This window comes from Pogona vitticeps, chromosome 6, assembly GCF_051106095.1.
Source record: "Pogona vitticeps strain Pit_001003342236 chromosome 6, PviZW2.1, whole genome shotgun sequence".
Lineage (NCBI taxonomy): Eukaryota > Metazoa > Chordata > Lepidosauria > Squamata > Agamidae > Pogona > Pogona vitticeps.
The window spans coordinates 5,475,690-5,491,505 of NC_135788.1; the positions used below are offsets into that span (position 1 = coordinate 5,475,690).

Below are 15,816 nucleotides of genomic sequence, written 5' to 3' on the forward strand. Positions count from 1 at the left end.
CGGAAAGCGAAAGCGAAAGCGCCCGGGCGCCCTTCCTCCTCCTCCTCCTCCGCCGGCTCCTCCTCTCGCGCCGCCCCGTCGGGGAAATTGCGCCAGCCGTGCCGGGAAAGAGGAAAGCCGGCGGGTGGCTGCCATGGCGAGCCCGACCCGCAGCCCCAGCCCCGGCTGCAGCAGCAGCAGCACCGCCGCCGCCGCCTCCTCTCCCGGGGCTGCTCCGCCGCCGCCGTCGGGGGAGGGCGAGGCGCTGCTGTCCGGGGTGCCGCTGGTGGCGCTGAACTTCGCGGTGCGCCGCCGGCTGGCGCTCTTCCTGAACCCGCGGGCGGCGGTGGCGGCGGACTGGGCGTCGCTGGCCGAGGAGCTGGGCTACGACTACCTGGAGATCAAGCACTTCGAGGGCCTCGCCGACCCCACCGGGCGCCTCCTCGAGGACTGGCAGGCCCGCTGCCCGGAGGGGGCCACCGTCGGCCGCCTGGTCGGGCTCCTCCGCGCCCTCGAGCGCCACGACGTCCTCCAAGACCTCGGGCCCCGCATCGGTGAGCCCCGCTTGCCCGACCGATCGCCCGCCCGCCCGACGGCGCCTCCCTTCCCTTCCCTCTCTCCCTCTCCCCCACTCCTTTACCGGCCCGATCCCTCCTCTCCTCTCGGGGGGGGGGGAATCGCCCAAGGGCTTTACCGGTTGGATTCCGGCCGGAGACGCCCGAGGAGCCCCGGGGAGCGGGGGAGGCGGCCGGAGGTCCCCGCGGCTCGGCATCCCTGTCCTCCTCCCGTCGTGGATGCCCTTCGCGGGTCCCTCTCCCTCGGGGCTGGGCTCCCTTCTCTCCTGGCCAGGCTCTCCCAACCCGACGGGCTCCCGCCGCCTCCTGGTTTTGCCTCCTGGATCTGGGGGGGGGGGGGACAGGGAGCCGGCCGGCCGGGGACTTATGGCTACTTGCAAAGGGCCTGGGGGGGGGGGTGCATGTCGAAATTTGGGGTGGTCTGTGTTCAAATCTCTTGCCATGCTTGTGGTTGGGGGGGAAGGTAGGAAAGGAGAGGAATCCTGGAGCTGAGCCACCCCCTAGCTCCTTTCCTGCCTTTTCCCGGTCATTAAACATTGATTCGTGGTTGCAATGTTTTGCTTCCCTTCTATACTATTATCGAATATTTTGTGTGATAGCTTGTGCCCTCTAGTAGTGGATAGAGTGATGGACTAGGACTGTGGAGACCTGGGTTCAAATCCCCACTTTGCCCTGGAAACTGACGGGGGTGGGTGGGTGGGTGATGGTAGCACCGGTAAACCTCTCCATATACATTTACATACCTCAAAAGCCCTGTTTGTCCTAAATCTGAAACGCTTTGGTGCCCCGTAACTAACACATACGCACTAGCTCGGTCGCTTAGGCATTTGGCTGCAGAGCCCGAAGTGGGGAGTTCCGATTCCCCCACTGCACCTCCTTAACAAGGGCTGATCTCAAGAGGGTCCCTTCCAGCTTTGGAGTTCAAAGATTGTTACTACTTAGTAAATGTACTGTACTACCCTGTTTCCCTGAAAATGAGACAGGGTCTTATATTAATTTTTGCTCCAAAAAATGCATTAGGGCTTATTTTCAGGGGGTGGTGTTTTTTTTCATGTACAACAATGTACATTTATTCAAATACAGTCACGTCATCTTCTTCTGGTTGCTGCACAAGGGTGGAGGGCAGGGTTCCACTTAATGGGCTTATTTTTGGGATAGGGCTTATATTACACACATCCTGAAAAATCACACAAGGGCTTATTTTCTGGGAAACAGGGTGGTAGTATTTATTAATTGTGTTTCATCACACCAGGACTCTCCTATATACGTTCATAAGATGGATATATGGGAACTTTGGTATACATCTCATCTGTTATTATACAAGGCAGATGCACAAGGAAGTTAACAAACACCTCAGAAGAAACTCTTGTTTGCTAACACCTGCCAGTGTAGTGTTCGTTGATGAATTGCTGCAAGTTGAGAAGTTGGTGCTGGCATTTCCTACCTCACCCCGGTCACATAACTCAACACGTGACAGGAAGTGCCCGCACTGACTTCTTCATTTGCAGCAGCTTGCTGTTGAAAATTAGCCTGATGAGTGGGGGTAACAAACAGGATTTTGGCCATTATTTAGAGACAGATTTAAAACAGCTTTAAAAAAATATAGTTGCAAAAAAAGTATTCCGCTTTTAAAAGCCAAAGTTTGGACGCAATGCTACAGTTTAGTGTGAAGATTGGCAAAAATGAAGTTAGTTATGTGCGTACCCCACCTTTCCTCTTGAGTCACACAAAGACGGAGGGAGATTGAGACATGGAGAAATGTTATGGTTTCATCATGGCATGAGTACCATGTGGATGTCATAAGGAGGGGTGTCCATACATCTGGTGGCCACCAATGTGAGTCACCACCATCATCTCAAATGATTAAAACCTTTTTTGGGTAAGAATATTACAAACGTTACGGTCTCTCAAGTGGAGCATAACTATATACAGTATAGAGGTTTTTTCAGTGGTCTCCATGTGCGGCCATGCCTCACAGTTGTGGCAAGCAGAGATTCTCCCCCCCCTTCCCCTTCATCTAGTTGTTTTTCTTGCAAAATTGAGATAGACTGCTGTTGAATGTGGAGGCGCCCCATGCACCTACTTGGTCTTCGTAGTTGGGCTGCGTGAAGCTCAAACTCACGCTGGGGTTTGTTTGTTCGATGCCTCTGAAACATGGGAGCCATCACAGCATTAGGAGTTTCAGTCAATGAGGCCCCATCGTTAATTTCAGGATAACTTCACGGAGGCGTTGGGAGCAGAGAGAGGTGGGTGCTTCTCCACCGTCTTTGGGATATTTCCTGTTACCTTTCGTTTTGCGCTAAAGCGCATGAAAAAGACGGCAAGAGGCAGCCCTGTGAACATGGCCTAAGCTGCAGAATTAGCAACCCCTGAGATGTCTTTCCCTGTGTGACTCTCTTTGTAGAAGAGAATTGCAAAAAGTACCTGCAGAAGAAACAGCAAGAGCTAGCGGATCGGCCTTTGCAGGTCCCTGCCGTGGACAGCAGTGTTCCCAGGAGTCATGAAATGCAGGGCATCACCACGCGGGATGATCCGTTGGGTAAGTGGCGGGGAAGCCTGTCTGGCTGACAGAGAGCACTGGGAGGGTCTTGGCCCCTGCACACGAGCAAGAATGAGCTCGGCCACCTTCCTTCCATGGCTCGAGTGGATCCGTTCTTTCTCCGTCCATCTTTGTTTAACAGGTCCAAACCCAGCCGAAATTCAGCAGGTAAAGCCCTACTCCAGCCTATCACACGTGGTATCTCCAGGCAATGCATGTGTGGAACTCAACTTCTTTTTTTTAGAGCAAAAACAAACCCAAAAATACAAATAACAGTGCTTCCTATACACTAAATTCTACCGTGCACTCCATACCCACGGGACCCCATTGAACAATATTTTTATTACAAACTTCCTTTCCAAAGTTGTAAAGATTGTTGTTTAGAGGCTTTCCCCTTTCCTTTCACTAATACAAATCTACTCCAAATAGCATAAAAATATTTGAACTTATTTCCACTCTTTCCATCTTGAGTTCACTAGTCAATTTATCATTTAATGCAATGTCCCAGACGTCACCATGCCAATCTCCTAATTTAATATCATTTTAATCTTTCCAAAACCTAACTGTTAATATTCTAGCACTTGTCAACAAGTTAGAAATCAATTCTGGACTTCTGTGCCTCTGTTTAAAGGCATGGAGGCCTTCCTGGGAATGAGAAATACTATCAGAGAAGTATAGTTTGGGGACTACAGCTCCCATTATTTAACCACACAGCCTAGCAGCCTGCTACCTGGGAAACTGTGGTAGTGGTGATCCAAAAATCAGCATAACCGCTTTTGTGCTGCACACAGTTGGCAAAGACCTGATTGTGCAGAAGATGCCTCAGTTCAAGTTGGTCAAGTCTGATCGCCTAGGGTGACTAAATATCTTTTGGGGGGAGAATCCTCAGGGAACCATTTTCTTTAAAGTTGTTCGTCTTGCAAACGAGTAATAACAGGGCAAGCTTTTGTGGATTTATTAGCAGGTGTGGTTTAAAGGGATACCGTTTTACCCATCCTTTCTTCAAATGCTTTTTTTTTTTCAGGGCAAAGCCCTGAGATGTTTGATGCTTTCATCTGCTACTGCCAGAATGACATCCACTTTGTGCAAGAGATGATCCAGGAGCTGGAGCAAACCGAACACAAACTGAAACTGTGTGTGTTTGACCGGGACGTTCTGCCGGGAACGTGCGTGTGGTCCATCACCAGCGAACTTATAGAGAAGAGGTGAGTGTGACCTTTGAAGAGCATTGGATAGTAATCAATCCATTTCCCGTTCAACAAAAATCATCCCAGGGTGCTTTGTTTAAAAAAGGAGGAGGAAAGGAAAGCTCCTAATAAATCAGAGTACTTTACTGAGTACAATTGCAGTAATTATTTTGAGGGCAGATTTAAAAAATAGCATTAAATAACACAGATCAAAGTGTGCTCTCTTCACAGAGTGCTGTCCTCTGAAGATGCCGGCCACAGAGACTGGCGAAACGTTAGGAAGAACAACCTTCAGAAAACAGCCAAAGAGCCCGAAAAACCCACAACAACCATTAAATCCTTTTCTCTTTGGGATTTTTTTGACTTCCCACCTGGTCCCCAATTGTTGTTTAGTTAAGTCGTGTCCAGCTCTTCGTGACCCCATGGACCAGAGCACGCCAGGCCCTCCTGTCTTCCACTGCCTCCCGGAGTTGGGTCAAATGTCATGTTGGTCACTTCGATGACACTGTCCAACCATCTCATCCTCTGTCGTCCTCTTCTCCTCTTGCCTTCACACTTTCCCAACATCAGGGTCTTTTCCAGGGAGTCTTCTCTTCTCATGAGATGGCCAAAGAATTGGAGCCTCCGCTTCAGGATCTGTCCTTCCAGTGAGCACTCAGGGTTGATTTCCTTCAGAATGGAGAGGTTTGTTCTCCTTGCAGTCCAGGGGACTCTCAAGAGCCTCCTCCAGCACCACAATTCAAAAGCATCCATTCTTCAGACGGCAGCCTTCTTTATGATCCAACTCTTACTTCCGTACATCGCTACTGGAAAAACCATCGCTTTGACTATGTGGACCATTGTCGGCAATACATAGCCATTTTTGGCAACCCCTAAGTCTTTTGTGGTTAGGCCAATCCCAACTTGGGTCCCCCCCCCAATTCAGGGATGCCAGCCAGTAATCCTTGCATTTCCCCTATTCTGTGTTTCACGGCAGGTGTCGGAAGATGGTGGTTGTCATCTCAGATGATTACCTCAATAGCGAAGAGTGTGATTTCCAAACGAAGTTTGCCCTGAGCCTCTCCCCAGGTAAGACACACACACCTTGTAGCAGACAGCTGCTTTATTCAGTTGAGCGTGGGAAGATGATCGGTGAGATGAAGCCGCAAGCCAACTTAGAACAGAGACCCTTCGGGTTGGTGGCTGGTGGTCAGCGTTCCAGTTCTTCCCACTGTGCTGTCACATCATTAAAGAGGTTACACCATATTCCAGTCAAATTGGACAGCACTTTGATCCCAATTTGAAACTGCAAAATGCAGCAAAAAGAGGAAGATCCCCAACCCTAAAAACCTTTTTTAAAAGTCCTAAGTGCTCCTGTCATCTGTTCCCTTACTCATCCTGCCGTGATAGGTCAAGGTTGAAAGGAACAGAAGATGGGGAGCAACAGAGTCGTCCAGGAAAGGCCACAATTTGTTTATGTAACAATAGGTTTAATTAGTTATGGTAGTATGCACACGGAAATAATATATAAATAAATAAATTTTGAACGGTAGGCATTCCTGGGTCCAGCCTCCTAGCTGGGCTCTCAAGGAGAATCCAAGAATACTCCTTTTTTCTTTTATTTGCTATTCCATCTTGGTAATCCTTTCTTTAAATTAATTGTTTGAAATTGAAATTGTAATTGTAATTTTATGATTTTATATATTTTTATACTGTTCTGTTTTATTTTGTAAGCCACCCCGAGTAGACATGGTCTAGAGGGGCAGGGTAAAAATCAAATAAATAAATAAATACATAAATACATAAATAATACTATACACTCTCTTGATCACTATCAGTAAACCAGTCCTGCCAGAGTTACCCTCTCCTCTAGAAGTAGGTGTTTTGCAAAGCCAATGGATCTTACTTGCCTGTTCAAGACCATGTCACCCCAAAACACTTGGCTGTACAACATTATGGTCTTGCTGGGAGAATCGCTCCCTCCCCGCTAGCCATTCTGAGACCGGAGGCTGTGTGGTCCTTTTTGCTAATCACAAAATTCAAGTGTTTTTGCCCCTACAAGCTTTGCTTCCACTAGGCCACTGGTACAGAGAAGTGATTCCTGCCTTATCTCCTGGCCTAGAAAATTTATTCCTGCTTGATCTCCTGGCCTGTCACGAGATCTTAAAATGATGAACCAGCGCTTGGGGCAAAGTTTTGCAACCACAATATCCAGCATTTTTGAGGCAGTATGGCTATGGAAACACACACACCCCAAAGACTTTTTCCAATGGTGGTATTATCTCTAGTTTGAAGTCTGCAATAACAGAGAGATGTGCAGATTTATGAGGTTGTGTTGTTGTTTTCTGGGCGACAGTTCCCAGAATGGTAGTCCAGATAAACAAACAAAACACACACACAACCTCATAAACTACAATTCCCAGAATGGTTGTCCCAAAGCATTCTGGGAGCTGTAGTAAAAAAAAAAACAAATGAAAAAAAAACCCACAAATTGGCACGCCTCCAGTTTCTACCCATTTGTAATGGATTTTTAAAAACCGGTCCGGGAAACACAGAACCGGTCCGGTTCAGCCGTGGCTTTCTGACTCTCCACCGAAAGGGTTGGGCAGAGGTTCTTCACAGGGTCCGCATGCGGGCCTCGCATTTTCTCACGCCTGCATTTCATCTTTCTTCTAGGTGCTCGCCTGAAGCGCCTCATCCCCGTCAAGTGCAAAAGCATGAAAAAGGAGTTCCCCAGCATCTTGCGCTTCATCACAGTTTGCGACTACACCAACCCCACCACCAAAAAATGGTTCTGGATGCGATTGGCCAAGTCCCTCTTGCTCCCGTGACGCCGGGCGCAACCCGGCTGCCGATTGGGAGGGTGGCCCTCGTGGCTCGACTGGACATTGCCTTCAAGAAGCTGAGGGCTTAAGTCTCTCCTCGCCTTCGCTGGGAAGGCGAGCGGCTGGTGATAAACGCGGCGTGGCAAAGCCTGTGGTAAAAACTCCGCTTCTCAAATCGTGGACAAGGTTTTTTTTAAAAAAAAGGTCAAGAAGGTAGTGGTAGGCGCAAGTTTTCATGACGGTTCCCTTATTTGTTGGGAAAGGAGACTGGTTTGAGCAGCGTTGACATGTGAAAACGTGGGTCACCCTTGAATACGTGTTGAAATTTTGCAGGATGTGGGACCACTCTTTTTTTCCTGGTGCAAACAGACAGTGGCCCTGCTTCTGATGAAGGGAAAGGCCCAGCGGTTTTAAAGCAAACTCACGGGCTCATCAGTCTAGCAGGGTCTGTGTTTTATGACCACCAATTCAGAGGTACAGCGTCCGGACCGTCCTTGATATGTCCAGAAAACTGGTTTGTTCATCTCTCATTCTTAACCGGTGTGAGGCAAGAAGGCGTAAGCTTTGCTTCTTTAAAAGAGTACAAATGGCCGATACTTGGACGAAGAAGTAAAAAATAGCAGTCTATTTTCTGCATTCAGCCCAAAACAGCTGGGCTTTTAAAGCAGGCTGAGATTTCGTGCCCTCTCCACTTGGGTTTTATCTCTGTTTTTCCTGCCTCAAGAGTTTGGCTTGTGAGGGGGGGGGGGGGTTAACTGCTGCAAGACAAACAAGGTCTGTTTAACTACCGTGGTGTCATGAGGATTCTTGGCATAGCTGGCCTTGAGGTGCAAAACCTCTACCTTACAAGACGCCTACCATAAAGAGCAGAGAAACCGGACCTTTGAGAAGTTCCTTCATTTTTTAAAGACCCGCTTTTTTAAAGACATGGAGAAAAGGTAGCTTCTTTAGCACTCTCTGAAGGACCGCTCAAAATCCTGGCAGTTGCAGTCCGATGTTCACACGGTGTCAATAATCCATAAGGCCCTTCATGAAATGTGTTACGTTGGATACCAACACGGCGGTCATGTCTCTGGAGATGGCAGCTCTCAACAATTATTTTGTTTTGCTTCTGAATCAGTCTCTCAGGTTCTTCAGCCTGGATGTTCTTCTCTCTCTCTTTTTTTTTTAAACTTCCTGTTTACCCTACCCTGAATTAACAGCTGTAACCATCTGCATTTTTTGTTCCTCGTTACATGACCAAAGTATTCTAGCATTCCACATTTTATGTTTCAAGATTCCTTGTTCTTTATTAGGAATGGGTGTTCTGGATTTTTTTAAAACTATAATTCGCCTTCCTGGGATTCGCACCTCCCAGACTTTGTAGACACCTAAATTGTGCTCGCCTGGTGAAAAGGCCTAGCTGGCCGGCTTTGTGACTTGTATAGGCCTAGCTTCCTGTTTGAAAAGGAAGCTTCCCAGTAACTGCAAGAGTGGCTTCTTTTGCAAATAGGAAGCTAGGACTCTCAGAGGCATGAAATCTTCCAGCAGGGCCTTTTCTTCGAGGGAGCATCATCGAGGTGCCTGTAAGGCCTGGGTCCTGCAGATGGGACTCTCAGAAAGGAAAGTGATGGGACTTGTAGTAAAAACACACACACACACACACAATCTGAACTGCACATTTCCAATCTGTTTACTGATCTCCAAAGGGGTACTTTGTGGGTCACTGTCTTGATTGAAGAAATCCTTAACAGAGCTGTGTTTGAAATACTTCTGTCTTACCCACAGTGGCCAGTGTTAAAAGTCCACAGTTCCGTGCCATGCAGTAGAAATGAGTACACTTCGCCCGCCACAAAGAGGAATTTTCAAGGCCAGTTTAACACTCTCAGTTTTGACTGTACACTGTGTTGTGGTTTTGTGGTCCCCCCCCCTTTAAGGTTTTTTTTTCCCCCTCAGAAGAAATTGTTGGTCTTTTGCACAACTCAGAGTTTTCTCCTGCCTGTGATATATCTCTCTTGTGCTTGGGTGGTGTCATTTTGGATAAATGTCTTCATTTAGAGTCTCCCAGACACCAGAAATAGGAGGCGGGATTATTTGTAAATCTGAAGAGACGCATCTGGTTTCCTTTGAGCAGCTAAAGTTAGGAAAGATATTGGTGTTGTCTTGCACCTGATAATATCTCAAGGTTGCTTCTGACACCTTCACATCAGGGAAATAAATTTATAGCACTTGACATAAGTTCCTTCATTAATTATTTAGATGAGCTCTGTGTCTCTTTCTGCTTGTTTACGTAGACTGTTTTTTTGTGCGGTGTGTTTTAAGTAGGAAGGGTGCCGCTGTGCTTTTGGGCTACAACTCCCATTATCCCCCATAAGTGCTGTGGGTATGCTGCAGCTTGTAGTCCAAAATCAAAAGATCTACACAAGTAGACCTCCAGAAATTATTAATTAGAAATGTGGGGGGGGGGGGGAGAAGAGAGATATTTTGGTTACTAGGGTGACTTTTTCATCTTCTCTTTTGAAGGTTTAAATGAATCTGGTTCATGGCCCCCTTTCAAAAATAAATCCAAGGATAAGAAATTGTGGGGTGTTGTTAGCTAGACTAGAAATGGGGAGATCCATGTTCAGGTTTCCACCCAATTATTAAACTTACTGAGTGACCTTAATCCAGTCACGTTCTATCAGCCTGATGCACCTCAATCTTGCAACGACGGTAGAGTTGCGAAGGTGGAGAGCCATGTATTGTATGCCACTTACACTTATGGGAGAAGCAGAATATAAATATAGCTAATAACTAAATACAGTCAGACTACCATATGCGCAAGGGATAAATTCCAAGCCCACTCGTGGATGCTGAAAAACACAGATAATAACAAACATCTATTTTAAATTTTAATTTATTAATTCCTTCCTTGTATGGTGAGAGGAACTTTTTTCCTATCAGAATTCTCCCCCACTTTACCAAGCTAGTTTTAATTCTTCTGTGGATTTTCTGTGCTCTTTTACTCGAGGCATTCTGAAAATTTGGCTTACAAGATTCAAGGACTAGATCTGCTAGCTTTTAAATTGTTTTGGGTGATCTAGTTTCCTTAACCACAGGTGACCGTGGTTCAGTGAATACAGATCCCCATGGATGGAAGGGTCTTACTGTAGAACCTTCACATAGATAGGTGCAAACTACAAGAGGAGGGGGGCAATCCTGAAGTCACTTCTGATGATTCAAGCTCCATGCTGGTTCACAGCTGTGAGCTCCCCACCACCACCTGTTTTCGGTTAAACCAAAGATGCTACAATTTAGGAAAGTCCAGGCAGGAATAAAACATGCACCTTTTCTCCATGCTGAGTAACCCGGCTGTAAAAAATGATCCTGGATGTAGTGCCTTCACATTAAAGGTGTGCATCTTTTGTTACTCCTGTGTTTGTGGCATTAATGTAAATGGTTGCAAGATCATAAGTCCCAGTGCAGTTTGAGAGGAGAAAACAAGGAAGTATGTTTTTAAAGAAAGCAATAACAGCAAGTAAAAATTTTCCTTACCACTCCATTTTTCCTTATTCTGTGACTGCAAATTGTTTATGGTGTTTTCCTCTAGAATTGCTGTAGAATTTGTGCATCACTGCATTCTTTCCTTGGACTTGTATTAATTTTCTACTATGCCTTTATAATCATCCAGAGACAGGGTGACCTAGTGGCCGCAGCACCATGTCTGAGAAATGTGAGTTCAGATTTAGGTCTGGTGTGGCCCTGGGCTCAGTTGTGTCTCTTTCTTTCAGTCTAACCAACGAGATGAGGTGGCAATAGCATTCTGAGCTCCGGTCGCAAAAGCAACGGACAGAAATAGATTTTTAAAGTCAGCTTAAAGGAGAAAGCATGTTTTGCCCCCATTCAAAATATCTCGGCACTAGACACTGGTGTTTTGTGTTTTTTAATAGAAAAATGCATTCTTTGATCAGACCCCAGCTTAGAGAATTTGTTTTTTTTTCCTCCCAGGACTAGAGTACCAGCAGCCACGCTGGCTGGCAATTTTAGAGCAAGAATCTGGAAAGTAACTTTTCTGAGCTCTGGATCAGACCAAGGCATCTTACAGTAAGCTTAGAAATGTCCATTAACCTCTTAGAGGATTCATCCGGTACTGAAAAAGCAAGGCCTTCCCATACAATTTAGTTCCCATGGCAGGGAAAAAAAATCCTCAAGTAGAGTGGAGCATGTTCCCATGAAAAAGCTGGAAGCCTGACATCACAACCCAATGCATGGTCTTCAGAGGTAAGACCCACTGAATTTCATGGGACTCATTCCCATTAAGATTCGTGGGATGAATTCCAGAAGACTTGGTGCGATCAACCGGAGGCCTGTGCGTGTTGCAGCCACCATAAAAGTATATGCAAGAATAGACCCATTTGAATCAATGGAACATACAGATGAGTTGACGCACCAAATTCCCATTGGTTCAGTAGCCCTAGTCTAGTGCAATTTACTATGCTAAGCAACAGGATTTTGGCCACTGAATTCTAGACTCAAACATTCAGTAAAGCAGCTTGTATACCTGATATAGAGTGGCTGTTTGTCCTTTTTGGTGGGGACAATCCTCCCTTTGAAGTTGTCCTCCACATGTTTACTTCATGTTTGATACTAAAAGTAAAGGACTGAAAGAAGGGAGATCAGGGACGTGAAATTTGCCCATCTACTATGAACAGCCACACAGCTCACCTGTTCACTGCCTTTCCCTATTTGAATGAGACATGTTGCTCTGTTTAAATCATAAACATCATTTCTAATTTTGCCTTTGTCTCTATTAATCAGCACATGCAATTTAATGATAGCCAGAGTCTCCTCTTTTATCGTCCTTCTTTGGTGATGCATGTCCTGTGTGTTGGTATTGTGTAAACGTCCGCCATGACCTGATGACAGAATGATTTCCTTATTGCTCTGGCAGCTACCTCTGATTTTCCTGTTCCTTGTGAACATTTCAAGTGCGAGAGGTGAGCATGGGGACTGCAGTGTTTTTTTAAAAATCCTTGTCTCGTCATATTTACTTTTCACTTTGTACTGTATGCCAAGACTGGGCCTACTGTTAGGCAGGAGAACAAAGCGCCAGAAGTGGCAAATAGTGGAGAGCAAACCGTTAATTACAGTTGTGTTCAAAATTATTCAACCCCCAATGCTGTAAAGGGGTTTAGGGACTATAGTGTACATTTGGAATTGTATTCAGAATGAAATCCTACAAGGACGTTTTAAAGAACCAAATGCAACTAAAATAACATCAATTGTTTATGTAATACAGTAGTAAATGTTTCTTTTGTGGTTTCTTCATTGCCACAATTATTCAACCCCTTAAAGACTACCACTCTGAAGAAGAGAGGTTCATTCAGGTGTTTTCGATCAGGTATTGAAAACACCTGTGGATGTCACCAAGCACCAATCAAGCATAATAAGCACCAATTAGGCAGCTTTAAAATGACTGTGATACTCAGCTCCTTCTAGACATTTACTGGTGTGGTTACAAACATGGTGAAGTCAAGAGAATGGTCCAGGAAGACAAGAGAAGAGGTGATTTGTCTTCACAGAAAGGGCAACGGCTATAAGAAGATTGCAAAGAAGTTAAACATACCAAGAGACACCATAGGAAGCATCATTCGCAAATTCAAGGCAAAGGGCACTGTTGAAATGCTACCTGGTCGTGGAAGAAAGAAGATGCTGACTTCAACTGCTGTGCGCTACCTAAAGCGTAGAGTGGTGAAAAGTCCCCGTGTGACTGCTGAGGAACTGAAAAAAGATTTGTCTGATGTGGGTATAGAAGTTTCAGCTCAGACAATAAGGCGCACACTGCGTAATGAAGGTCTCCATGCCAGAACCCCGAGGCGCACCCCCTTGCTGTCTCCCAAGAATAAGAAGAGTCGACTGCAGTATGCCAAAAGTCATGTGGGCAAACCACAAAAGTTGTGGGATAGTGTTCTGTGGACTGATGAAACAAAATTAGAACTGTTTGGGCCCATGGATCAACGCTATGTTTGGAGGAGGAAGAACAAGGCATATGACGAAAAGAACACCTTGCCTACTGTGAAGCATGGCGGAGGGTCAATAATGCTTTGGGGCTGTTTTGCTTCTGCAGGTACAGGGAAGCTTCAGCGTGTACAAGGTACCATGAATTCTCTTCAGTACCAGGAGATATTGGATGAAAATGTGATGCAGTCCGTCACACACCTGAGGCTTGGGAGACGTTGGACCTTTCAACAGGACAATGATCCCAAGCATACCTCCAAGTCCACTAGAGCATGGTTGCAGATGAAAGGCTGGAACATTTTGGAGTGGCCATCGCAGTCACCAGACTTAAATCCGATTGAGAACCTCTGGTGGGACTTAAAGAAAGCAGCTGCAGTGCGCAAGCCTAAGAATTTGACTGAACTGGAGGCTTTTGCCCATGAAGAATGGGCGAAGATACCCGTAGATCGCTGCAAGACACTTGTGTCAAGCTATGCTTCACGTTTAAAAGCTGTTATAACTGTAAAAGGATGTTGTACTAAGTACTAAGATTGAATGTCACTTGGGGGTTGAATAAAAACTAATAATGATGTCAGCACAGAAAGGACATTTGTGGTTATTTCATTATAAACTTAAGGTTATATTTCTCTGACCTACAAGTGCCTCTTTCATGTAAATGTAAGCAAGATGACTGAATGATCAAAATCAATGTCAAAATGGCCAAAACATTCAATTTCAGTGGGGGTTGAATAATTTTGAACACAACTGTATTTAGCTTATTTCTATTTTTTTTCCACCTCAGGGAGGCATAATCTGGATCTTCAGGCTTGGTCATGTCTTGGGCCATTTCACATCATCTGCCATCTATTCCTTGTAACTGAACCATAAAGGCAAAAATTTAGAGCAAAATGTACTGCTTATATAGCACTTCACAGAGCTTAAATCTTTCTTGGATGGTTTACAATTTAATTATACAGGCTACACATCCCCCCCCCCCCCCGGCGCGATCTGATTACTCAGTTTACTGACCTCAGAAAGAGGTTGGGATCAAATTCAGATTGTGAACTGCAGTTTAACCACTGTACCGCTAGGCTCCATCATAGAAAGTAATGTGAATGAAAAATTATCTTATAGTGAGAGAGAAAAATAACATGATGCATGTAAGTCTCTCTGCTGGCTGTCATGGCGTTTATTACACTTAGAAGAAGTACACATAAGAGAGAAGAACCTTTGGAATTATTTCTGATGAAGTAGAAGCTAATGTGATCATCCCAATACTAACGTGGTAAGGTAGATACATCAGGGTCTTCCCCCTTGAACAAACCTTTGTGGGGCTAATTATCCCCAGTCTGCGGCCAGAACCGCCAGCACTCTCAGAATCCCTCAGCCAGAACATCCCAGGCTGGTTGATTATTGTGACAAGACGCTGGGACTTAGCCACAACATTGACTCTGACGCATCATGGCATCTCTGCCACAGTAACCTATGAGTCTCCTTATAAATTGAACACTGTTTCTGCCTCTCTTCTTTCCCTTAGTAACATTAATAAATAAAATCCTGCATTCAAGTACTCAGAACGAAGCAGGCAAATTGGTGCTACATCTGTGCATAATCTTCATGCAAAGCTGCTGAGAGATGCATAGTTTATTAAAGGGTGTTGCCGGGGAGGGGGGGGGAGGCCTGTTGAAATTGAATGGAAAAATGAATTGGCATGCTAAGGGAGAACGTCTGGCATGGACAGCCACTGTCTGAAGGGCCGAGCGTTACCGAGAATAATTGGTGCAGGAAACCTCTTTGGCACAGATGATGTTCCGGGTTGGCTCCTGTTTTGGAAACCTTGCCCTGTGAGCTGAGGGCTGCAACGACATCAAGTGTGCAAAGCAAAGTGCTTGGCAACTCTGAACAATAGGAGAGGGCCGGAGGGGAGATCAGCAAGAACGTTTTGTGGTTTTGTTCACTACAAGGGGAAGAGGGGGTCCAGCAGCTCCCGACAGGCTTTGTATGAGTTGCAAGAAGAGATCAAGGTTTCCACTTAACAAGCCTGAAAATATTTTCTCCATGGGAGGCTGGGAGGCCACTTTCATGCAGTGACAAGGTCAGGCCTTTGGCTTGCCAAGGCCCACTTAAGGCGCTTTTGTGAGCAGAATAGGACGGGCATTGTTAAGTTTGGCAAAGCATGATTGCAGCCAAGGGTTTCAGCTCACCGATGAGGGCTGCCAAGGCCAGAGCCCGCAGTTTGTGTTTCTGTGCCCTCAGGGATAATCGGAGAAGGAAAATTCCACCTCATGCAGCTTCTTCACCTGTCAAATTCTACAGGTGGACAATTGATTCCTCGGGATCAACTCCACTTTCAGAACAGTGTGAAAGCTTTTGAAATCTTTAGAATTCTTCATCAGCCTAGTTCTAATATAATGCCTGCATGCCTGCTTCTAACTCATCAAGTCCAGATTCCCCATTTTGTCAGTTTTCACTGCAATCCTAGCATAATTACCTAGCCAAATTTTGTTCCCCATCTTTTTTAAAAAACACCTAACTTGATGAAGATTTCTCAGAAACCTGAACACAGGCACAAATCTGTTGAATTGTAGCTCTCCTTACAAAGGTATTATTTCCATGTTCCCCAAAATTGTGGATTATTAGTTTTGTTTTGTTCTGACACAGCTATCTTCGTTTCTGTATTTTCCTACCAAATCAGGAATCCTAGGAACATCAGTGAGAGAGGAGGTGGTATGAGATGAGAGAGAGCAGGGACTCACTCAGCTAAGAAGATAAGAGTG

The 15,816-nt window shown here is 45.6% G+C and overlaps 1 protein-coding gene across 1 annotated transcript; it reads left to right on the plus strand.

Moving 5' to 3' along the window:
- The first annotated feature begins 85 nt into the window (after positions 1 to 85).
- Positions 86 to 10,604, plus strand: MYD88 (MYD88 innate immune signal transduction adaptor). Its single transcript, XM_020806335.3, has 5 exons — positions 86 to 533; positions 2,959 to 3,093; positions 4,118 to 4,298; positions 5,257 to 5,348; positions 6,936 to 10,604. Exons 1-5 carry the CDS (start codon positions 134 to 136, stop codon positions 7,088 to 7,090), a joined length of 963 nt encoding a protein of 320 aa, XP_020661994.3. The 5' UTR covers positions 86 to 133; the 3' UTR covers positions 7,091 to 10,604.
- The last annotated feature ends 5,212 nt before the right edge of the window (positions 10,605 to 15,816 follow it).

Bases quoted from the DNA above. Each gene is read 5' to 3' on its own strand.
- MYD88 (XM_020806335.3), top strand. From the start codon at position 134: ATGGCGAGCCCGACCCGCAGCCCCAGCCCCGGCTGCAGCAGCAGCAGC. The intron at 3,094-4,117 runs GTAAGTGGCGGG...TTTTTTTTTCAG, and splicing joins CACGCGGGATGATCCGTTGG to GGCAAAGCCCTGAGATGTTT. The intron at 4,299-5,256 runs GTGAGTGTGACC...GTTTCACGGCAG, and splicing joins AGCGAACTTATAGAGAAGAG to GTGTCGGAAGATGGTGGTTG.